Raw genomic sequence first — 25,072 nt, forward strand, 5'->3', positions numbered from 1 at the left:
GATTTGCACTGCCTCCTCCACAACTTGAGGAGCGAGAGAGAGCCAGTTGCTAGGAGACACGGCCCCCAGTGCAAACACAGAGCCATCTGTTTGTGTAAAGAGGAGATGCAGGGCAAATGGAAAGACTGGCACACTCCCTGGAACAACAGAGGAGTGAGAGCAGCAACCATCTTGTATTTTAAGCTTGTCCATATTGAAATAATAGTCTGTTTGTTAGGGTGAGACCCCATCTGGATTTTTAGCTCACTTGCAGAGTTGAAGGTGGGACCGAAGTGTATCTGCAAATCAAGCTGAGTCTGATTTTAAAGTGTCACACTTTAAAGACAAAACAGAGATGTCCTTCAAGTTATATTTCAGACAAAATGTATAATCTCATTCCAAAAACTCATTTTTTCTGTGAAACATAAAATGAGATGTTTAGCAGAATGTCCAAGCTGCTCTTTTCCATAAAAGAATAATGAATGAAACCTGGGACGTCAAGCTCCATAAAAGAATAAATTAAATAAAATAAATACATAAATAAAACATTTAAGTGGACTTAAATGTAAACATTTACCATTTATAAACTTCTTCATCCCAAAAAGGAAATTTTGCCATCATTTACTCACCCTCATGTCGTTCCAAACCTGTACGACTTTCTTCTGTGGAACATAAAAGAAAGTATTTTGAGAAATCAGTGTTCTTTGATTATTCAAAAGCTACTGTGAATAGAAAAAAACAAACAAAAATAAATAACTAAAATGGTGGTGTACTGTATATTTTGGCCCTGCTCCTCTTTCATTGTATGGAAAAGAGCAACTCTGGCAACTTTTACGTATCTCCTTACTCCTCAAAAGAAAAGGATCACATTTTAAGTAAGTAAAACAAGTTTTGTTTTATTGACATTTTATATCAATGTTGATGGGAGTTCCAATAACATTATCCTCTCCTCATCCACTTATAAAACACACTACAGTTGAAACTTACTGGAATACAAAAGTATTAAAGTTTGGAGTCCAGACATAAAGCGTGATAATGCTCAGATAACAAATGCAACAACTTAATCCCTGACACATGGAAATCAGTTATCAATATGTGAATCAATATGTTTATGCTCATGTATATTACCACGTCATTTAATTATGTGTCAGTAAAACATGTAGCTTGTTTTTCCATTATACACAAACCCACATGCCAACATTCCCTGCACCCCAAAAAAAAAAAAAAGAAAAAAAAGAAAGAAACAAGAGAAATATATATATATTTTTTGTTAAGTCAACTAATTTGCAGTTGGGTCTTTGGTGATTTTGGGAGACACTGAAGTGTCTTCTAGTTGTCTTGGGCACAGAGGAACTATGATGAATTCTGTTTTTCATGTAAAGAACCGAACAGATAGGCGGTGTACAGTCTCATCTTATGTCCTTATTCCCCAAAGGTCCACTAACAAGCAAGAGCAGTCAGTACAAATGAACACCGTGAGACTGGGAAGAACACAAACTGTTGGAACATGGAATACCGACACAAAGATATCCAGATACAACACCTGTAAACTGCTATACACAGAGGTTTACATTCACTTAATTATGCCCATGTTTCATCCAGAATCGTAAAATGGTAATTTTATGCTGAAGGCATGACAGTAAACTTCACTTTACATTTTTAAGATGATTTAAAGAAATAGTTCTCATTGTAAATTCTCATTCCTTTACATTTAGTCATTTTGCAGATGCTTTTATCCAAAGCTACTAACTTTTTTGGAATACAAAGTGATTCTTCTTAAAGAGGCAAACTGTAATTGTGTTCCTTTAATGGAATTCTCCACTCCAAAATGAAAGTTTGCTGAATTTACTCAAACTCAGACCACCCAAGATGTTTTCGAATTTGTTTCTTCATCTAAACAGATTTTGGAGAAATTTAACATTACATCACTTGCTTACCAATGGATCCTCTGCAGTGAATGGGTGCCGTCAGTATGAGAGTCCAAACAGCTGATAAAAACATCACAATAATCCACAAGTAATCCACACGGCTCCAGAACATCAGTTAATGACTTGGGAAAAGCTGTGCGTTTGTAAGAAATCCATCAAGGCATTTTAACCTTAAACCATGGCTTTAGTCCATAAACCAAACTTTAGTCCATAATGCGAAATAACACATCTTCCAGTTAAAAAAAAATTCAACCCCAGCTGTCCTCTCGCATCAAAATTAAAATTTGTCAAGAAACATTTTGGACTGCTTTCAATCGTAAACAGTGCTTGATCTGTGCATATATCTCTCCTGATTCAGACAACTTTTTCACTATAGAGAAAGCATTTTTATGGATAGACAACTCATATTTTAGCTAGAAGCAACATTTTAAAGTTAAAATGTGTTGATAATTAATTTGTTTCTCAAAACACACAGCTTTTCACTTCACAAAACAGTACTTCATGCCCTGGAGTTACTTGTGAATCATTGTGCAGTTTTTATCAGCTGTTTGGACTCTCATGCTGACGGCACCCATTCAGTGCAGAGGATCCATTGGTGAGCACAAGATTTATCCAAATCTGTTCTGATAAAAAAAAGTTCTTGCAAAGAACTGAATCTTAATTTCTGTGTGAACTATTCCTTTAAGACTTGTTTGTTGCTCTGTCGGAGCTCCATTCAGAGATTTCTTCATGCCAGTCCTCACTGGCGCAGACGGCGCAGACCTCAGCTGAATTCAGAAAGGTCAGCCTGGTAGTTTCTCACTGACTCGAAGTGGAGAAAGCCCCATCAGCTCGGCGAACTCGTGACCCTGATCCTGCCAAGCACAACGCGCCTCCTGAGCCCTGCCTTATGTCATATGCGCGTATGAATAGAGCCACTTGTAGTGTAAACCATCAGGCTGAGATGAGTGTGACATGCGGACTGCTGTTGTTTTTACACACGTATGTCTGTACACCTTGTGTATGCATTCATGTATCTCAGTGTGCTTCCACGTGCCGGGCCCGACACACACACACACACACACACACACACACACATGCGCGCTCTCCTCAAGACACACAAAGCCCCCTGGGGTGGCCTGCTCTCCAGATTCTGGTCCGGTGAGGGGCGTCTGTGTGTCAGCAGGAGATGGAGGGTAGAAGAGGGTTTAAGAGGGTAATGGCAAACCAAAGTCAGTCATTCACCCACACATTCACCATCCACCCGGTGCTCTCTCCAGGACGCTCGCTCAGTCCCAGCCGTTGTCCTTGATCATGTGGGCGAGCTCGATAATGAACTTGCCTTCCTTGTACTTCTGACTGCTCTCAAAGGCATGTTCCTGGGGGCAGGAGGAAAGCGAGAAACGATATTGACCGCAGGACTAACTTGGAAATGAAACTTCTCATCATTTATAGGTCAGCAATAGACTGTCCATGATAAGAAAACTCTTTAACAAAGCATTAATATAGTTTGGTCTTTTTTCAATGCCATTTTCAAGTAAAGTTACAATTCAAAGGTATCATGTCGTTCCAAACCCGTAAGACCTTCATTCATCTTCAGAACACAAACCACGATATTTTTGATGAAATCCAAGAGCTTTCTGACCCAGACAGCAACACAACTACCATATTCCAGGTCCACAAAGGTAATAAGGACATTGTTAAATCAATCCATGTGACATCAAGGGGTTCAACCATAATTTTATGAAGCTATGAGAATACTTATGTGCAAAAAATAAAATAAATAAATAATAATTACGTTATTTAACAATGTCTTCTCTTCTGTGAAAGTCTCTGACACGCACTCACGATATCAACATGACGCATGACGTAGAACCTGGATGTGCTGCAATTTGTTTTGAGAAGAGGAATGCACCCATGCATCATACTTTCATGAAGACGTGGTGGAGACTGACATGGAAAAGAAGAAATTGGTGAATACATTTGTTACTTTTGTTTTCTTGTACACAAAAGCTAAGGTAAAGGTTGAACCACTGATGTCACATGGACTATTTTAATGATGTCCTTACTACCTTTCTGGGCCTTGAACGTTTTAGTTACACTTGCTGTCTATGCAGGGTCAGAAAGCTCTCGGATTTCATTAAAAATATCTTTGTGTTCTGAAGATGAGTGAAGGTCTTACGGGTTTGGAACGACATGAGGGTGAGTAATTGATGACAGAATTTTAACTATTTCTATAATGACACTAAAAAGGACATGTGGTGTAACCATCAAATAAAAGTAATAAAATATATTTTATTCATTCATACATTTGAAATTATACATGTTAATCATTTCAAGGCCTTTTAAAAAAAAAAATATTATGAATTATTAAATAAAAATATTATGTTTTATTGAGAGTTGCACGAAATGACATTTTTACAACCTGAACTTGCCTTGCCCTATTATAAAAAGGTCAAACTTTGTCAGTTATGTCTGCAGGTGTCCTATGATATTATTTCCATTTATTTTATTTGATAATACTTTACAATAAGGTTCCATTTTTAACTTTATTTAATGCATAAGTAAAATTAACAGTGGGAAATGCATTTATTATGATATCTTATGATAATCTTTTTTAACATTAGTTATGAAAAATTCAGCTGTTCATTGTTAGTCCATGTTAGCTCAGGTCCATTAAATAGCATTAATAGATATGATTTTTTATTTTAATAATGTATGATTATAAATGCTTCAGGAGTATTTTTCATTGTAAGTTTATGTTAACTAATGTCGTTAAGCGGTGTTAACAAATGCAACCTTATTTCAAAGCATTTTTTTCCCCTGCATTTTGGAAATAATAATAAAAGATGATGTCATAAACAACTTAAGGTTTTCTTGTGAAGAATTTAATTCCTATAATGAAGATCTATTATTTCTTTATTATTGTATTGTGGCAGTTTTATCTCTGACATGAAATGTCTTCTTTAATAAATAGGTAGAACAAAAAAGTTTCACTAATTTCATTTAATATCCTGTTTGTCTTTTCTTTTTATAGCGGATGGATGCTGGCAGCAGGGAGCACTCATCAGATTTCTGGAGAAGGGCACTGGGTCAAACCTCCCTGCTACTCTCAAAAGTCTGCATTCACATTGCCATAAATATCTGACGTGCTTATAAATAACCAGGCCACTATGGGAAGGTATACTTGTTTATGTGCTTACTGGTGTTTGCATCGGTCGAGACTCCATGTCAAGGGCGACCGGAAATCCACCAGTGCTGGGAAAAAACAATCGGCATGTGGCACAGCTGCTGATTAAAAATGGACACCATGCAAGGAATCTGTCCTGCTTTGACCTGTGTTATGATGTGATGTCAGTTTTATGTAAATGTCCTTGAACTTTTGATGTGTTGTGAGTGTTTTCTTACATATTTCCACCCCAGTGTGGTTTTGCAGTTTTCACAGTAGATGTCTGCCACAGCGTGAAGGCCCGTGAGCAGAACCCTCTCCTCTGCAGGACCACATCCCACGTTCACCCTGACGAGACAAGACACAGTCATGCACAGGAAGCTATTATGGAAACATTGTAGACGAGATTTTCTTTTATTTTCTGTAAAGAAAATAATACTTTTATTTACTAACTTTTATTAATCAAGACTTTAGCATTAGCTGTGTTTCCACCCAAAAATTCAAGTTGCTGCAATCCTGGGGCTTTTGCCTACATATTAAATTACTTGCATGCAGTCAGCATGCAGTAACAAACATTGTCATCTTGTGTTTGGATGCCTGATGTTTATGAACGTAATCGTGTGACACAGTTTTGATTAAACCAAATCATTTTGATGACAGACTTTGACTCAGGCATTTAAAGATTATTAAAATAATATTTGAGACGAGGTGCGAAGAGATCGGTGCACTGGTTTGTTATCCAATCACATCACAGGTTTCAAGGAATTAATTTGGTAAATGTGTTTCCATTGTAGGTTATTTGCTATTTTCTCTTAAATAAAAAACATTTAATTTATGAACATTTTGGCATTTCCATTCAGTGTTTTTTTTTAATGCTGTGTCCTAAAATGTGCATAAAAATAGGCGGATGGAAACATAGCTATTTTCACAAAAGATTAGTATTTTAAATAAATAAAATTAATAAAATAATCACAAAAACAATTATGTGTATCAAGGTTTCCAAAAACATTTAAGCAGCATTGCTGTTTTCAGCATTGATAATAATAATAAATGTCACTTGAGCAGCAAATCATATCAGAATAGTTTCTGAAGGATCATGTGACTCTTAAGACTGGTGTAATGATGCTGAATGCAGCTTTGCCAATTTAAAAAAAAATATATATTATTACGGTTTTCTCTGTATTTTTAACCAAAAAAAAAACCTTGACATTTCTTTGATTACCATAACTGTACACTCAAATACCCAGGTAAAAACACAGAAACAACTTACACAGAGTTGAACAGATATGCTCTGCCCTGACTTCCTTGAAATGACTAAAAGAAAAAGAAAAAGAGACACATGCTTTAAAAGGCTGCATATAATATCATAACCAGAGTGAATCTGAAACTACAGTATCTGCTTTGTTATTTGATGTGATATTAAACAGCATGTGTTGATCTTCTAATCTGTGAGCTTCATGTGCTTAACAAACATGTTTGTTCACATCCGGTTCCTGCAGCTGTTGTCAGGTCGTTAATTCTGGTCTCGTTGATCACCTTGGAGATGAGCTCGTCGTGGTTGGCGAGGTGTGCTCTGCAGTGGATGCAGCTGTAGGTGCGGTGGCAGGTCGGCAGGTACGCCTGGAAAGTTTTGGAGCGTGTCATGGTGACCATGGGCCGGGTCGGCGGGCGGTGCAAGAAGGGGCTGCCGGCCCAGGTCGGCTCACAAGGGAAGCACCGCAACACACAGGTGAGGGCCGTGGTGGGGCGGGGTGGGAGGTATACACCTGCACACACACAGGGATGTCCCGGGGTGAGTGACCTCTGAGTCAACTGGTGCCGTGATTTTGGGACAGGACTATTTACAAGGTTACATTATTATTGCTCAGATGTAGTATTTTAGGAAGATTAGGAATCAAGAACCAGTTCTTATTCAGAATCGAACACGTTACTGAATCTTCGGTGTGAAACTAACAATTCCTGAAAGAATTGATCTTATAAGAAGTAGGGCTGCAAAATGATTAATCGCGATTAATCGATTCAAAATAAATGTTTATTTTTACATAATACAGTATGTGTGTGTACTGTGTATAATTATTATTTATACAAACATATACACACACACATATATGTGTATATATATTAAGAATTTTTTTATGTTTACTTATAAATAATATAAATTATATACATACAAATACATACAATACAAATACATACATACATACACATATGTGTGTGTGTGTGTGTGTATTTATATATACATAAGTATACACAGTACACACAGATATATTATGTAAACATAAACTTTTATTTTGAATCATTACTCTTGATTAATCAATTTGCAGCCCTAAAAGAAGAAGCTTTTTAGTTCAAATATAATCATAAACAGTGCAACCATTGTAGCCCAAATTATTGCTTACAAATGAGTGATTCTTTTAAATAAATATGCTCATATGCTCATATGACCATATGACAACATGTATTCAAAGATACATATCAAGAGTTTTGTTAGTAGTATTTTATACAAATAAATGAATGAATGAAATATATATATATATATATATAAAGTTTTGGTTTAAAATATAGTTAATTATTTGTTTATTTGGATCTCCATTAGCCACTATTCTTCCTAGGGTCCAACAAGCAAAAAAAAAAACAACAAACAAATTTACATTAATCCATAACAATAAAAACGAATACATTAAAACATACAAACCCAAAATTCATTCAAAACATCAAAATCAACAATTTACTGTATAAACTGTGCCATTAAATATTTATTTAATGATTTGTTTTTGGTCATTTTACTTATTAAAAACCATGTAATGTCCAATAGCAAATCATTCCATGTTTTTATTCCTCTATATAATATTCTTTTGATGCATGCCTGGTGTTAAAATTATGAGTAGCACTACTAAACAAAAGTTGACAGTGCACTTGGAACTCTAGACACTGAAATATTTCTTTAAAAAAAAAAGAAACAAAGAAACAATTGTCCTATCTTTATCGAGTAGCCAACCTAGATTTTTGTGCATTCTCACATGCAATACTGTGGTAAAAAATGTGCACATCTCTTAATAACTGATAGACTTCTTCCCATAACTGTTATTCCCATTTTCTATCTCTTTTAACCACTTCAGCCTACTGTCTAGCATAAATCCAAGAAGTCTGATTTCCTCTACCTGTTCAATAGGCACACTCTTTACAAACTAATTGAATTGTGGTTTGAGAGTTTAAGTTTTGAATTTGATCCAAACACAATACTTCTGGTTTTTGTCAAATTCTGAACCATCTTATTATTCCATACCCACTTTCCACTAATTGTAACTTCTCATTTAAATCCACAGATAATTTTCAATTGAAGTTGCGGGCTGATATAATGTTGTATCATCTGGGTACATAACTGTCCTTGCACACTTTAAAACCAAAGGAAGATCATTGGTAAAAATAGAAAATAACAATGGTCCTAAACAACTTCCTTGAGGCACACCAAATTGGTTTCATTTCTAAATAACATCTATTATAAAATACACATTGACTCCTATTAGTTAGACAACTTTTAAACCAATGTACATTCTGATATATGTAAAGAGTGATGGACCAACAACTGCCAGTGGCAACGGTGTTGATATATATAACATTTATGTATAAATATATTAGTGGTGTCAAAATTATCGCGTTAACGCAGGCGATTAATTTTTCTCAGTTTAACGCGTAAAAAAATTTCATGCAATTAATGAAAGGGCAGGGCTAGGGTTGGCCACCTGTAACTTTTTCTCTTGACTAGAACTGAATTTATTCAGTCGCAGAACGGGAGACATTTCAGATGCAGTGCCTCCTCTGCACACATCAGAATATTTGGGTTGAACGGTTCTAGAACAGTGTTGTAAATACAACTTAACCACTGATTTTTAGTTGTGTCCTCTATGGGAAGACCAAACAAAGTAGCTTCACTTTCACAATGAAACACACAGCGTCTCCACAACATGATGCCTGCAACAACAGTGAGAATAAAAGTTACGCCTTCTTTCTTCGCAGAACATTTGGGCAGTGTTATGCACATATTCCCACATCATTACGTAGATATGTGGGGGTGTGTGACAATGAGCCATTTTAGGTAGGCATGGTTGGTTCTTAACTTTTATAAAGAATATGTCTTTGGATTTGAGACTTTAGTCTTTGCAACTTTACAGATCTTCTTCATGCACCAATAAATACTATAGTAGTACAGAAATAATACTGCTTAATCATGTGACTTGCTGAAAGGTGTGCTATAGATATAGAATAATATTTAATATAGATATCTGCTAGATACTTTGGTGTCTTTAAGCTTGGGCCAGAAATGGCCAATGCCTTGGCAACCAACCACAACACCCCAACATCATGGTGGCCATTTCCACACAATCAAACCCTCTTTCTATTTTGTTCAGTACTGGTGCAGATACTGCACACTTCACCTTTAAGAATGTCTATCGGTTGCAAGTGTGTTTGCATGCACCATTTTTTTTTTTTTACATGACTCCTTCAGTCAGAAGTCTTTGTTGAGGCCGGGTGAGCCCGTCTTAAGAGTCTGGAACAAAAAGCGGCTCTTATGTTCTGTCCATTGTTTCCCCTCCAAAGCGTGGGGTTGGAGAATAAAGAGTCTACTGATAGATCGAAGCGCTTTCCCACACAAACACACAACCTTCGGCTGGGGCATACTCATACTGCAACACATCCACAAATAAACCTTCTAGTATTCTGGTGACCTGCTCTCGCCCCAGTTCCACACCCTGACCCGTGCTGGTATTTAAGGACTCTGCAAGTTTGCTCAGGACACAATGCTGAAAGACCTTGTGGTGTTTTCTTACAGTTTACTGTCAACCAAAAGATGCATTTTGTGACCCTGCTGATAAATGCATAATAGATGAGATAATGGATCTCTTTCTCTCACGGAAGCTTTGGGAGAGACTAAGTGGCTTTTATTTGTTCAAAGTTAATACTGTTCCATCTCAATATTATTTAAACTGAAATGTAAGCTGTTTTGTATGAAACCATCAATACATTATAGTAAAAGTTGAATCAGGTTATCAGTATTTCAGGAAGATGTAAACTATCCTCTGAGACTCTACGCTGAAGGAAACGATGAACAAATCCACCTTTTAGTGCCCTCCAATGATTTTTCCAACCTATTAATGTCTTTGCTTGGGATTTTGTGTTTGTGTTCCTCCTTATTCTGCATCTGCAAATTGAATCCAGGTTTTGTATTGCCATAACAGGCAGATCGATAAAAGTGAAGCGAGAGAGTCTTAGTATGGATTTATCATGCAAACAAAAACACATCAGATGAGCTCTGATCCAATCCATGAATGCTGATGATCCTTCAGGCACAACCAGTTCAAATACTGATCACTGAATCTATACATAAACTGTGACACAGATCACAAACCAGGGGGGTATTCCAGAAAGCAGGTTATGTGACATACCTGGGTATGTTTAAGAGTAAGTAAGCGGATAACCTCAAATTTCGGTTCCAAAAACGGAGGTAACTTTCAGGGTATGTTAGTAGTCATAGCAACTCACTCTCTGAACTTAACCTGCTCCAGAGCAGGTTATGAACCAGGGTTAGATCACTTCAGCGAGCCTTCAGTGGGCGTGGCAGAACATTATATAATATTACAAAACATTGTATAATATTACAATATGTAATATAGCCTATTTTATATATATATATATATATATATATATATATATATATATATATATATATATATATATACACATATATATATATATATATATATATATATATATATATATATATATATATATATATGATACGTTAATGAGGAAGCGCTAATATAAGTAATAAATAAGGTAATATATTATTCTAATATGATTATTTATTTTATTGGCATATATGAGTTATCTATAAATGATGTATTAAGACGTATACATAAATTATAAAACACAATGACAAGGTCATGTTTAACTTATATATATTTATATATTTTATTTATTACATGTAATATCTCACACATGGAGTGGTATTTTCTATAATGTCTAAATTCTAAATCAAAATACATATCTGATATGACTTAATGTATAATTAGCATAAAACAAACAATATAATTTACATTCTTAAGGATTAAAGATTAAATGGAAATAAAAATAAAAATGATTGCACATCCATCAATTAGTTGGCGATATGCACTAAGAATGTAAACAACTAATGAACAAAAGAAGAAGAAAGAAACAGCTTGGCGCGCTTTTTCTTAGCGACTCGTCGATTCTTCACTCTGTTGAGAATGTCTTGAGTCTTAACCAGGAACATACTCTGAGTTGAATGAACTTACTCCCGGTAGCGTTTTTGGAACCACATACCTCGAGTAAGCAAGGTTTGGGGTTAATCAACCGAGAGTTCAGGGTTTAGTTCACGGTAAGTTAACCCTGCTTTCTGGAATACACCCCTGGACACCTGGATGGAAAGCAATATAGCTTATAAGATGCTTTAAGGCACATTCACACTGAGAACGATAACTATAATGTAACTATAAAGATAACGTTATTAGTGTCCACACCAGTTAACGATATTGTCCGTTTATTCTAAGCGCACGTGCGTCTGCCGCTTTAAATCTCAAGTGCATTACAGCAGGATTGGTTCTCATTGGCTCTCAATGTTTTTATCGTTCATCAGAAAAAAATTTTTCCGAAACTGATTGCAACTGTGTCATTTCTCTATGCCTTTATCGTTATAGTTGAAGTGTCGACTCTGCTTTACTTTAATATTGAGAATGATTTTTAGAACTATATGTTTATCATTATCTTTATAGTTATCGTGCTTGGTGTGAACGGGCCTTTATAGTCATTTTATCAAGTGTTTTTAGGGATCGTTCACACCAAAATGGAAATGCTGTAATCATGACTTTCCAACTTGTACTTTATTTCTTCTATGGAACATAAATTAAGAAATTTTGAAGTTAAATCACTTCCACTAAATAAAGAAAGTCATACAAGTTTAGAATGAACAACATAAGGGCAAGCAAATTATGACATAACTCATTTAAACAAAAGATTCAGTCAGATTTTCTGAGCCTTTAGGTTTTCATATTTAAAGAATTTGCCACTGATGATTTAAACGTGAGTTTCGAGCAGTGTAGAGTAACTGTTAGAGCTTGTTGTTTGTCATTTCTCTGATCACAAATGCAGACATGGTTTTATGTTTATGCTGCGTGATACGCAACGCAACCCATAAAAAGACAGTATAAGTCTAAGTCATTATAATCAGTAATTATGTACCCACTGGATGCTACAAATGCCTAGTTTGTAATGGGTTTTATTGGGTTTGTCTCATCATGTTGGGACACACAGCACCCTGAAAGCTATTTCGAATGAGGATACCTCTCGGAATGTGATTTTCGATGGAGAAGACCCCTGACGGAGGGGAAAACCAGAGTTTTGGATGGCTGGTTTTGGATAGCAATTATGCTGATTTTGTTTCACAGACCTGGCAACCCTGGGTCAAACTATCTCTTAAGCTGCGGTAGGGAACTTTGGGCGCTTTAGCGGTTAATAAACAGAACTGCTTGCGTCTTGCGGAAGAACATCGTAGCCGGAACTACTTCTCTCTGTTTATGTCTATGAAGAATCACCAAGGTACTGGGTTACTCCGCCGCGGTACCCCCGAAGCAATCTAAAATAGTCCGAATATAAACACTTATTATAGGTGCACCCTAGTGATTCAGGACAAGCTAAAAACATGGTTTGGAAAATGGATTCATGGTGTACTCGCTTATTATATACATATTTCTACATTTTGAACACAAACAAAGTTACGGACCGCAGCTCTGATTGGTTGTTTCTTACCGGGAGCGATGGAGTTTCTGCAAATGGCAATAGGACACTGGGAGGAGCCAGAGGAGCTTGATTTTTTTTCACAGATTATCTGTCTCATATTCTACTGTCAGGACATAATTACAGGTTTAACAAATCTTTAAAAAATATATATTTACAAAAGTTACCTACTGCAGCTTTAAGACACAAGTTGTGTCCAAAGTCGCAAACTCCCGAATCTCTACAGAAGTAGTAAGTCATCCAGGTACTTTTTAAATTGGACATACTTATTTCACTCTTTTTGCATAGTATATAGTTGGTATATTTAGATGCAGCAACTTTCCTAACATAATGGCTATATTTATGCATCTGGATAAAGGTTTGTAATAAGGAATGGGCGATATACCTGTAGACAGGATTAACCAGAAGTCTGCAATGCTTCAAAAATGACAAAAAGCTCTATAAAAGTAGTCTCAATGACGTGTGTGCTATATTCCATTTTTTTTGTGAGCAGTACCTTTAATTTTGTTAATTTGCTCCTTAATATCTGTTGCTCAGCGCTCTGATGCATTTATTGTAACGGAGGGGCTGTGACACTCATCACTTCAAGGCCTGTGCAACACAAGGACCTTCCTTATGTAACCGAAGCAGCTCTGATGGACATAACAGCAGAAACAGAAAAGAGGGGGAAATGTGCTGTCCCCTTGTGCTGGATCCCATCTTTCCCTGGCTGTCCAGACCCTAGCATCTTGTTTAACTGTGTTTTTGGTGATGTATTAACTGTAATTACTTTGACACAGGATTTCTAATCTGCATTTCGGGCATGATTTTTGCAACCCCCGCCCCCCTGTAGGAAATACTACTGAAAAACGTAATCTCTGCAGACCGGATTGAATTTGACAGTAGTTCCGAAATTACTTGTCAGCATTTAAGCTCTCCGAACTGGATCGTGTAAGAACAAGAGAGCTTGTTGAATATAAAACAATAATCAATTCTTATTATTGTTTATGTAATAACTCTCTGTTTGAGTGCTGCGCTGTACTAAACCTCATGTACTGACACCAGACAGTATGTGGGGCTGGATTTCAGCCACGCTGCACTCCTGGCACTGTGTCCTCATGGCAGCCCAACCATGCTTTCAAATTGGACCCCTGACAACAGAGCCATAAACCACATTTAATATGAATTCTTGAACCTGATACAACATACCAGAGCGAGTTCACACTAAAAAAGGCAGTAAAGTATGAGACTTGTTGAAATGTGATCATCACATCACAATATCACTTCACAGGTTGATTACTCAACCTACTGCTCAATGCTGCAGTATAGCGGTCTTTAAAGTAATATGAATTCAAACCCATCAATGCTGTCTAGTTAGAGAGCTTTCAAGGTTTTGAATCACAGCCAATATAATACAAGTCAAAAAGTCCATGAAATGTGCAAAATCTGTGTTATGTGTGGTCATGAATTGCAGTGTTATAGTGATGTGGGTCGGTTGTAATAAATATTCTACTGAATTTTGTTTTCTGAGTATTAAATATTAGTTAACATTCAATAAAAAAATTTAAATACCAGATAATTTGGTTGTTCTACTCCATTAAATAATATATTCTGTACATGCTGAATATTATATTGCAATTTTATTTAAAAATGTTCTAAACATATTAAATTGTATTGAGTTCATTTAAATTATCCATTTTATTCATGCAATATATTATTACATATTCTAATATTCCAAGTACTGAATGTTACTGAATGCTAAATGTGTGTTAAACAGTCTATTAAATATTATGCTTTTTATGCTGAATATAGTTTTTTTTTTATAAACATTTCACACACACACATAGAAATTAGTTTTAGTTCTTAATATATATATAAAGTTGAAAGTAGGTCTGCAATGTTTATCTCCAGGAGAACTCGGACATGACGCAGATTGGATAAAAAGTGCAGACTAATGCAGCCTTAAATTTAGAAAAGTCTTCATTTATGTCTGATAGCACTTACATGTCATGCACATGACACAACGATTAAGGAGATCAGTGTCAGAGATGACAGTGTTGCTGCAGTGATGCTGATGCTGATGCTGGATGTGATGGTGGAGGTGTTAGATAAACAAGCATCAGCAGTACCACTGCGGACCTGCAGCACATCACACCATCCAGCATCTTCCAGAACTACTTTAATGCAAAACTGTCATCATAACCTGATGCTCTTACACAGCTCACTGTCAATATCAGTTGACATGACTTACATAAAGTAGATGACTATACCAAACTTTCATATTTAAAAAACGCGTTAAAATGTCAAGCATTTACCTTTGAAAAGAAGAAATTGAAGTGGTGAGACGGTGGCACGTGCTCCTCTTCCGTGAAAGTAAATCAGGATTCAGAGTAAACTTTGACTGTGGATTCCTATCACAACAGACGCCCTCGTCTCCCGCTTCTCTCGCGGTCAGCGTGGAGTGTGGACGTGGTGCATGTAAATCAAGTTGAGTCGGGGCACAATCCCACTGTACATCACCTACAACGCGAATGACAACTGCTTCCACCAATCACTGAGGCGCAGAGGCATAGCAACACTACGCTGATTGGACAGAACGTGAAAAAACCAACCAATCATTATTAAGGCTGGTATCTACCTGCAGCGCGAACTGAGTTTAGGCAGAACTTGTCGTCAAAATCTAATTTGTTCCTTTAGTGTATATTTCACTTGAAGGGTACAACCTGCTTAATCGTGTTCATTCTATGAAGAAATCGTTTTAAGATCCTACCAAATACAACTATGTCAGTATATTCTTAATATTAAACTTTTTAAACAGCATCTTAAAATACTACATCAGCACTAAACTCATTAGTAAATAGCAGGGAGGCATACCGTATACTGTAATCTATGACAAGTAGTTAAATGTACGGTTGAAGACTATTTCATGTTGCATTCATTATTTATATTACGGTTTGTCGTAGTGTATGTTTAAATTGATATACTTTCACAAACAGTGCTTATATTTCATACGTGTTTGGTTTAATACTTAAAGCAAGTTTTAATTATTATCACAGAGCGCCGCCTTCTGGTCACAATTGTTTTTTTTTTCTCTCAAGTTGTGGTCTGGTTTTAAAGTAACACTTTGGTATCCAGTGTTGAACTTCGAATGACAATTTGGAAAGTGTGCTTTAAGAGATACTCTATAAGTGCAAAAGAGTTTTATGGGAGTATGTCAATTGTGAGGCAAGACATAGTCTGTCTAAATTAATTTATAAAATATATTTAATGGCAGTGTATTCACAAATCCTAACAGAACTGTGCTTTTGATACCAAAAATTCTCTATAATAATCAATCTTTGAATTACAGTACTATAATTTACATATTAATTTATACACCACCAATAAAAGTGGCCTGGAGAAAATATGAACCAGAAACTTAAACACAACACGAAGCTAAGAGTTACTGTATCTGTATACACTTCACAAAAGAGGGAAACATTTGAACTCCACAAAGGCTTAATTATCTAAAAGACTTCAGATTCATTTCTGTTTAGAAGTGAGTTACTGTCATGTCAGTTCTGAATGCATCCTGTGTTTCCTTAAAAGAGTGTGGAAGATATTTGTAAGTAACGGTGCAATTTACATCCTCAAATTGTACTAACAATACATTGAAAGTGCCTGTAGAGAAACTTAACAGAAATGTCATGATGATCATGACACCATCCCAATATGATTGATAACTCATCATAACCTTAACCTCTTTTGAACATTCCTTTTTTTTTATGGATAACATCTATTGCTATGAACTTAAAGCATCAGAAGTATTTCATGTCAACCTGTTTGGTTTAAAATGGCTCTGACGCTGATTTCAGATGAATGCAGAACTGATAGCTAACTCTCTACACTTAAAGACATAAACAGCAAAGGATGTTGGGTAATTAAAAGACACATTTAGAAGCCAAAGGTCAGTGGAAAAGCATATTGATTGGTTACTTTGGCCGACAAGTCTTATTTAAAAGTGTAGTTGTTTTTCTCTATAAACTCCTTTAGTTTGGTGGGGTAGTCTGTCATAATCCCTGTAGCCCCAAGGTCAAAGGCACGTTTAAAGTCCTCCTCGTCGTTCAACACCCAGACGTACACCTGCGGTTGAAAAAAGTAAAAAACAAAGACCAATTTAAAAAAGTCTCAAGATGCTCATGCACATCATAGCACTCAAAGCAATGCTTAAAGGGGGGATGAAATGCTATTTCATGCATACTGAGTTTTTTACACTGTTAAAGAGTTGGATTCCCATGATAAACATGGACAAAGTTTAAAAAATTAAGTTGTACGTTTGAAGGAGTATTTCTGTTCCAAAAATACTCCTTCCGGTTTGTCACAAGTTTCTGAAAGTTTTTTTCGAGTATGGCTCTGTGTGAGCGCGCACTCCCGTATAGCAGAGCAGAGAGAGGCTGTGCACAGACAATCACTGATCAGAGCAAGAGCGTCGCAAAATGTCACTAAAGAAGTGTGTTTTTGGTTGCCAGGGCAAGACAACCCTGCACAGATTACCGAAGAAAAAACAGCATTAAGGGACCAGTGGATGGAGTTTTTTTTTACAGAGCATCAACGGAGTTGTGCAAGTGTTTTTGTTTGTTCCCTGCATTTCGAAGATGCTTGTTTTTTTTTTTTTGCTTGTTTTAAAAACAAGGCCCAGTTTGATGACGGATTTGCACATTGTTTATTTCTTAAGGATGATGCAATCCCAACGAAAAAGGGTCACGATCGTGTGTTGGAACCACAGGCGGTGAGTAAAACTGCTTCAAATATCTCTGCCTCCTTGTTAGTGCGTCCCCTCCCATGCCGGAGACCCGGGTTCGAGCCCCGCTCGGAGCGAGTCGTTGCTGCTGCTGCTCTCGTTCAGTTTCAGCCTCGGGATCTGATTCTGGATCATAAATAAACGGCTGAATCTGACTTTTAACCATGGTTTGTTTTGGATGATGGTTTTTTCCTCACGGTAATGTCACAGCTTCCAAACGCTCTCAAAGCAAAAGCCTACTGGCGCTCGTGATTCTTTAGCTCCGCCCACACGCCACGCCTCCAGTCTGTCGTGTTTTTCCAGGAAAAATCGGTACAGACTATCTTTCTCTTATGAATATAATAAAACTAAAGACTTTTTGGAGTTATGAAGGATGCAGTACTACTCTATAGGTACTCAAGATTAACAGGATATTGAGTGAAAACGAGCATTTCACCCCCCCTTTAAGCATAAAGAACAAGTGGTGTATGACCTAAATCTCATTTGGAGATCAGCACTCACCTGTATTCCTCTGCTCGTCAGATGATCGAATAATGCTTTTCTCATGAGGAGCCTGAAAATACATTCATAAAAGTGTAATTCTAGCATGTTTACGACTCTAGCAAGTATTAGAATAACATGGCTAAGCTTAAGCTTTTCTTCATGCTTGTAATTACTTTCATCACTAAGGGCAGAATGGGCAAAAACTTTAAAGGCGGTAGTAAACTACTTTCCCAAAAGAAACACATAAACCGTGTTAAGTAAATATTTAGGTAAAAGGTTTATTGAGGCCAGAGTGCACATGAACTTACGTGTCTGCCAGCCATGTTATAAAACGCTGACTCTGTGTCTGACGCTCAGGGTCTTTGAGTCTGCAAGAAACCAAATCTTTAGCACTTCTCAGATTTCCAACAAAAATGTCTAGCATAGCACTAGTTTTGTGAGCATACAAAGTTCATCTGCTGAGCCTGAATGTACGCAGGACCAAATCTAAAGATTTCTTTTTAAATACTAGAAGAACTATTAGAGCATGCACACTATATTGTCAAAAATATTGGGACACCCCTTTCTAATGAACAGGTTTACTACTTAAATAATATCCATGAGTACAAATCTTAATGTTAAAGCATATAATGATATTCTTGGTCAGTGTGGAAGAACTTGACTGGTCTGCAGAAACCCTGTTGAACACCTCTGGCGTGACTTTAAATGCAGACCTTGAGCCCGAAAACTCATCACCTAACACCAATGACTTGTATCTATGGGTACAGTCATTTAGACACTCCCAAAACTGTTGAAATGGAAAATAGATGGAAATACAATTTTAAAGGGACAATAAGTAACTTTTTAGGTATTTTATTATCTAAAATCAATATTTTTATTCATAAATATGCCCTCAATGGTGTACAAATACCTATGCCAATGTTTAAACTAATCCTCGTAAATGAAGAATTTATTATCTTTATATACATGGGACGGGTAGGTCGACGGAGGCTTCCATGTAGTTCCGCCATCTTGTAAAACTATAATAGCAGAGAGGGACAAAAAGTACTAAGCCAACGCGTTTCCACAGCGCGTTTTCGGTCAGAGCCAGAAACGCAGGTGCAGAGCAGTGAGAGGTGCTTGAAACTGCACCGGCAAGTTTAAAAGTCTGGATTGCATTCTTATTATGGACCATACATATGCCGCGCCACAGGAGAAGAAAACATCGTCGCCAAAACAGTCAAAAATAGAACGTAAAAGGAAACGTGACCGTAGATTACAGAAAACAAGAGTTAATGTCGGGGAAGCTTTTTCTAGGTGGAAAGAGCTAATGCTTGATAAAGATTTCAAAAGAGACGCTGAAGTGGCCAGTTTTCTTCTCGACAGGTAAGTCAGTGTTACAATCTATATTACAATATTTTTTTTATATCTAACAATGCACATTATTCAGAAAATATAACGAATAAAGAAGACATAACTACTAATTACAATATTTCATGTTTCCCACAGTCAGTAATTCATACTGTAACATTCGTTTGTTTATGGTCATGTTGCAGTTTGTTTGAAATAACACACCTGTTCACCTGAAGGAAAACTCGACGAAGTGCTATTAGAAGACATCCCGTCAAAGCTTTTTGGTACATATCGCCTACCGTAGATGCAACGCGCATTTGAAAAAGCGAGGCGCTGGAGAGCAAAATTAGTTTGAATGCAAAATACAATTTCACCACTAGATGGGAGTAATTCCTACTTAGTGTCCCTTTAATTAAATACAATAATTATATTTCCATCTCTGTTGCCACAGTTTTGTAAGTGCCTGTTTCTGTTCTAAAGAAGGGAGTGTCCCAGTACTTTTGTCCATATAGTGTATGGACAAGTCATCTGTGTTTGGTAGGGATGTAACGATTAACCACCAGCCAGTTGAAAATCGATTCAAATATGTGACGATTCAAATCGGTTGAGATGCTAAACAAATCATGATTCAATTAGGGGTAGAATACAATATTAATTTATGTCTGAGGGGACTTACAGTCTTTAGAAAAGTTTAGATGGTATTTTTTAGAGCAGAAACCAAGGAAACGCTTTATACGCCACCTGCTGGCAGAGTGTGAATCTGCGTCTCGTTCAGCTCGTCTGCTGCATCAGTTTCATGGAGATACATAGTTTCACAAAACTGAAGTCAAACCGTTCTGTTTTTGCCTCAAGTTTAAAAATCATACAATCTAATTTAGCTTAAAAACTGCTCATGTTGCATGTATGCAGCATCTTTGTTTGGATCATGATTAAAATGCAGTGATTACCTTTCATTTTAAATGGAAAGAGCCCCGACAAAGCCTTATTTTGTTTATATGAAGAGATTTATTTTATTTGTGTTACTTATTTATTTGATTTGGGGCTTGTTTTAAAAGTTCAATTTTGTTTTGTTATTTACATTTACATTATATTTAAATTTGATCATCACGTTCACAAAGAAACGTGTAGCATTTTGTCCAATCAATAATAAAAGGACACATTTAATTTATAATTTGTCTGTAAAAAAAAACAATCGTTAAGCAAATCGAATCGTGAAATCAAAATCAAAATCGTGAATCGAATCGAATTGTGAGTTGAGTGAATCGTTAAGTGTTTGATGAGTTTTTAGCTCTGCATTTAAAGTCACACCAGAGGTGTTCAGCAGGGTTTCTGCTGACCACTCAAGTTCTTCCACACTGACTCAATCAATCATTTCTTTTTTAACATTGCCTTATCCACAGAGGCATTGTCATGTTAGAATAGAAAAGGTTCCTGTCCAAACTGTTGCTATAAATTAGAAGCACACAATTCCCAAGAATATCATTATATGCTTTACATTAATATTTGTACACATGGATATTAGTAAAGAAGTTAATCCTGTTCATTAGAAGTGGTGTGCCAAAACTTTTGGCAATATAGTGTATGCATGACAAAAATGCATATGTTGCTCACTTGGAAATGATTGAAGGCATGGGAATCTCCAGGAATTGTTCCTTAAGCGGGACGAAGGGCAGGAGGCCTGTGTAGAAAAGACCGAGTAACAGCAGCACTCTGGGCAAACTGAAAAAGACTGGGATTTGTGGGTTCTACAAAACAAATAGAAAAACGTCAGATATTGACATTTTGCATACTTTATTGTTCAGCTATGTTGTTTACTAATAACCAGTGTATTACCTCGGTGTAACATTTCTTTACGATTTCGTTTCTGGAGTTTCCCCAGACGGTCAGATGCTCCCTGTTGTATCGGACAACCAGCTCGGACACCTGACAGAAAAAAAGTTTAACTTTTATTTTTCTTTCTGGTGAACTCATCCAGGATTCGAGGAAATTAAATATGAGCGGGACAGAGGGCCCATTCTCATGAAAATGTGAATAAATAGTACACCAAATAAAAATGAAAACTCGTGGTATTGATACGCAAAATTGGACTTTGGCGTGCATATGATACGCAGGTTTCACGTACATATGATATGCATTTACCCCACAACCCTAAACCTACCCATCGCGTAGCATATGCACACCAAAGTCCAAAGGGCCCACAAACCTTCTTGATGAGCGTGTCATTGTTGACCTTGATGTCGATGTTTACAGGGGTGTTTGGGAAAGCTTCAAACACGTCTCTCAGCAGAGGGATGCGTTTGTCATCTCCTCCTTCACAGTAGCACTCTGAAACACATCAGGAATAATGGAATAGTTGGACATAAATGTCTTAGTTACCATTAAATGCATACAAAACATATCTGAAGAGTTTATAAAGTGTTTGAAAAAACCGACACCACAAGTGCGTCTGTTTTGAATTTCAATTGAGTAAAAATATGAACTGAAATTTGAGTGAGAATAATAACCAAAAATTTGAAATAAATGAATGTGGACATGATAAACATTACAAATTTACTTTCATTTGATTTGTGACAAAGAAATTTCACAAAAGAAAAGTTTTTTTTCATATTGATTTTGCATTATGACATTTTCATGTAACTTATTTACGGTATTTATTTAATACTACAACTGTATTTCCAGAATTCAAAAATTATTATTATTTTTTTATTTAAAAAAGTTTTAAGTAAAAATTATTGGAGTACATTTTACAAGAAAATACTATTTCGGTCTTTTCCCTTCACATTTAATGATTAATTAAATTTGTTATTTCTTTGTAATTATCCATCAAATTTACTAGCTAGCCATTTTTTTCCAGTTTAGATTTTCAATCCTAGATTTTTAAGGTGGTTTTAGTTTTGTACTTCACTGTAGCATATTAGTAACACTACAGACACATCTGGAATCTGCTTAATTGTACCTTCAGATTTGTTGAACATTACCTGGACTGAACACTCACCTCGTTTGAAAGACACCCTAAGCTTACAAAGGTAAGGTGGAAGATCCTAAGAAGACAAACACACACACTTTCAGAATACAGCATATATTTACATGCTGATGTTAGAGTTTAAGGCCTACTACAAATTAGTCAAGCAGTCATTTGGACTGCGACTGTGAATACAGGATGTTTGGAGTTGCTCTACTCACAGCATAAGCCACATCTGAAATGCATGCATTAATTCCAGTCGACCGCTTCAGGTTGGAATCGTGCAACACCACGACCTGCTCATCCTTGGTTAAATGACAGTCCAGCTCCAACATGTCAGTGCCCAGTTGAACAGCACTGAGGAAGAAGAAAATGTACAACAGATGGGTTAAGAACCACGAACATGAAGATTTTCATCCAGGGTAGTGTTTCACAAAAGCATCTTAAGCTTAAGTACATTGTAGACCACTTGAAACCAATGGTTCTACGATCAACTTAGGCTTTTGATGCTTTTTGGAAACACAGCCCTGATCCTTGTAAAAAAACACAATTTTGTCATCAACTCATGCCACTAGGATGAATAATGAAGAAACACTTCATATGCATCTGAATTCTTCAAGATCAAGTATACAGAGTTAACTAAGCATGTTAGGTTTTAGTACAGTCATACTCATCATTGCAAATCCAAGCAATTAATCGCCGCCAACTGAGAAACTCACTGCCTGAAGGCTGCCATCGTGTTCTCCAAGTTCTCACCAGCTCCTGGAGATGAAGAAAAACAATAATAGCAGTGCTTGGTATTTGCTTTTGTTATTCAACTTAATAATAATAATCACAAGTGGTGTTTATGTTCAGACTGCATGTAGTTTCTGCAGTATTCCAAGGTTCAGTCCACACTCCAGTGTGTAGTCAATAAAGTCAATGATGAACCTCTGAACCAACATCGGCCCAACATGAAGGTATTATGAAATATGACTTAAAGATAAAAAACAGGCTTTACACTACATAGCAGACAAAAATGTTTTAAGTGCATGACTATAAGGCTAAAGTTAGCAATGTTATGACTTTCTACCTAGTCAGTATTTTGTACATCACAGCTCACTAGGTCTTATTGAAAGTGAAAGTGAATTGATATGTGGCATGTACTGTATGTTGTCCCATACTCGGAATTTGTGCTCTGTATTCAACCCATCCAAGTGCACCCAGAGCAGTGGCAGAAGTGGGCTTCGACCCTCTATGCATTGGGCCACGACTGCCCCCAGTGTACAAGGACTGGATTGAATAAACGATGAAAACGACTGTCAGTCACTCACCGCCGCGGTGTGAGATGTGTCTGCTCCGGAAGGCTTCTTTCTTTCGCCGATGCAGCAGAGACGGACACTTGAGCAGTAACGCCGAGGTGAGCACGTATCCGCTAACCGTGGATATAACATAAACCGCGGCGCTCATATTTACTTTCATCAGTCGGACAGTTAAGGCAGACTTCTAAAGCCACGTGCATAAGTAGAGTTCAATGAAAAGTGACGTGAAACGCGACAGTCTGTGCAGAAGACAACGCACAGGCCGGTATTATCCAACACTGCTGGCCAGCTGCACTGGAATAGTAATCAGAAGAAAGCCGAGTGAAGCTTTAGGGCAGAGCATTTGGTGTCAGTCAGATTTGATCCTTGTTTATTTGCACCGCTATGCATTTCTCTGTTAACCCACCTATGGGCTTGCAGTCCAATGTTTCTTGACAGGCCACCCCCTATGCGCAGTTTACATACTGCTCGGGTCAGTAATAATAATAATACTACAGTCGCTGTAACGCGCATGCGCACCACAATCATCTGATGACGCCAGTGAACGCAAGAGGATGCTCATGGACAAATAAAAAAAGTCCTTCGTGTCAGCTTCAGTCCGCTTTAAACTATAAATGTTTTCCTTTACAAAAAAGCGTCAGTGAAAGAAAATTAAAGGGATAGTTCACCAAAAATGAAAATTCTGGCATTATTTAGGCCTAATGACACTCGAGATGTTCAGTTGAACTCAAAAGAAGATATTTTGAAGATTGTTTGTAAGCAAACAAACAGTTGATGGTAGCCATTGACTTATGAATGGCATAAAAGTATTATAGATGTATGAAAAAAGTACTATGAAAGTCGATGGCTACTGTAAATCTTCAAAAAATATGTATTTTGTGTTCAACAGGAAACTCATTCATAACATCTTTGAGGGAGAGTAAATGATGACAATTTATATTACTGGGTGAATTAAAAAAAAATGTTGTTTAATCTTTTCATGTCTAAATAAAATACCCTAATTTGTGTGATTTGGTCATTTTCTAGCATTAAATACAAAACTTTGTCAGTAAATGTAATAAAAAATGTTTAAAACTATTGTTAGTTTTTCTGATATAATTTAACATTTTATGCGACATATTTAATAGGTATCTCATAAGTCTCTAATGTTTTAAAAGTGAAATGAATGGGACACCAAATGAATTCAAATGACAGTGAAATGGAAATGATACTCAGTTAAAGATGTTAAAACAAAATTGTCTATATTTCATTTGAATGCTAGCATGATGTAAGGTGACAGGTGTTATCTCTCGACTAAAGTTCAAGATCTCACTGTTTCAGCCGTTCAAGTGCTCTTTAACATCAATGGAATGCATGGGGGATTACTGG

The 25,072-nt window shown here is 36.6% G+C and overlaps 2 protein-coding genes across 3 annotated transcripts; both read right to left on the bottom strand.

Annotated features, from left to right (window-relative positions):
- Positions 1–581: 581 nt before the first annotated feature.
- ypel2b (yippee-like 2b) lies at positions 582–15,836 on the bottom strand. 2 transcript variants are annotated; one of them, XM_026282610.1, is made up of 5 exons: positions 15,162–15,836; positions 6,592–6,821; positions 6,326–6,369; positions 5,295–5,403; positions 582–641 (listed from the first exon to the last, which is right to left on the bottom strand). In XM_026282610.1, the coding sequence occupies exons 2-5, from the start codon at positions 6,706–6,708 to the stop codon at positions 597–599; spliced, it is 315 nt and encodes a 104-aa protein (XP_026138395.1). In that variant the 5' UTR covers positions 6,709–6,821; positions 15,162–15,836; the 3' UTR covers positions 582–596. The 2 variants fall into 2 exon arrangements, with proteins under 2 accessions (XP_026138395.1, XP_026138394.1); XM_026282609.1 differs by lacking the exon at positions 582–641 and adding an exon at positions 857–3,265 and having other exon boundaries at positions 15,162–15,401.
- Positions 15,837–16,092: 256 nt separating this feature from the next.
- Positions 16,093–24,220, bottom strand: LOC113115199 (lysophospholipase D GDPD1-like). Its single transcript, XM_026282608.1, has 10 exons — positions 23,717–24,220; positions 23,123–23,165; positions 22,625–22,760; positions 22,437–22,482; positions 21,645–21,766; positions 21,275–21,364; positions 21,053–21,186; positions 18,418–18,477; positions 18,128–18,179; positions 16,093–16,968 (listed from the first exon to the last, which is right to left on the bottom strand). Exons 1-10 carry the CDS (start codon positions 23,862–23,864, stop codon positions 16,837–16,839), a joined length of 963 nt encoding a protein of 320 aa, XP_026138393.1. The 5' UTR covers positions 23,865–24,220; the 3' UTR covers positions 16,093–16,836.
- Positions 24,221–25,072: the final 852 nt, after the last annotated feature.

The sequence above is a fragment of the Carassius auratus genome, chromosome 15 (assembly GCF_003368295.1).
Source record: "Carassius auratus strain Wakin chromosome 15, ASM336829v1, whole genome shotgun sequence".
NCBI classification, from domain to species: Eukaryota; Metazoa; Chordata; class Actinopteri; order Cypriniformes; family Cyprinidae; genus Carassius; species Carassius auratus.

Coding starts and splice junctions, on each gene's coding strand:
- ypel2b (XM_026282609.1), bottom strand. CDS start 6,708: ATGGTCACCATGACACGCTCCAAAACTTTCCAGGCGTACCTGCCGACC. Junction 6,370..6,591: donor ACGACGAGCTCATCTCCAAG/GTGATCAACGAG, acceptor TTTTTCTTTTAG/TCATTTCAAGGAAGTCAGGG. Junction 3,266..5,294: donor CCACACTGGGGTGGAAATAT/GTAAGAAAACAC, acceptor TCCTGCCCCCAG/GAACATGCCTTTGAGAGCAG.
- LOC113115199 (XM_026282608.1), bottom strand. CDS start 23,864: ATGAAAGTAAATATGAGCGCCGCGGTTTATGTTATATCCACGGTTAGC. Junction 21,767..22,436: donor TAGGGTGTCTTTCAAACGAG/GTGAGTGTTCAG, acceptor GATGTGTTTCAG/AGTGCTACTGTGAAGGAGGA. Junction 18,478..21,052: donor ATGCCTTCAATCATTTCCAA/GTGAGCAACATA, acceptor GGTTTCTTGCAG/ACTCAAAGACCCTGAGCGTC.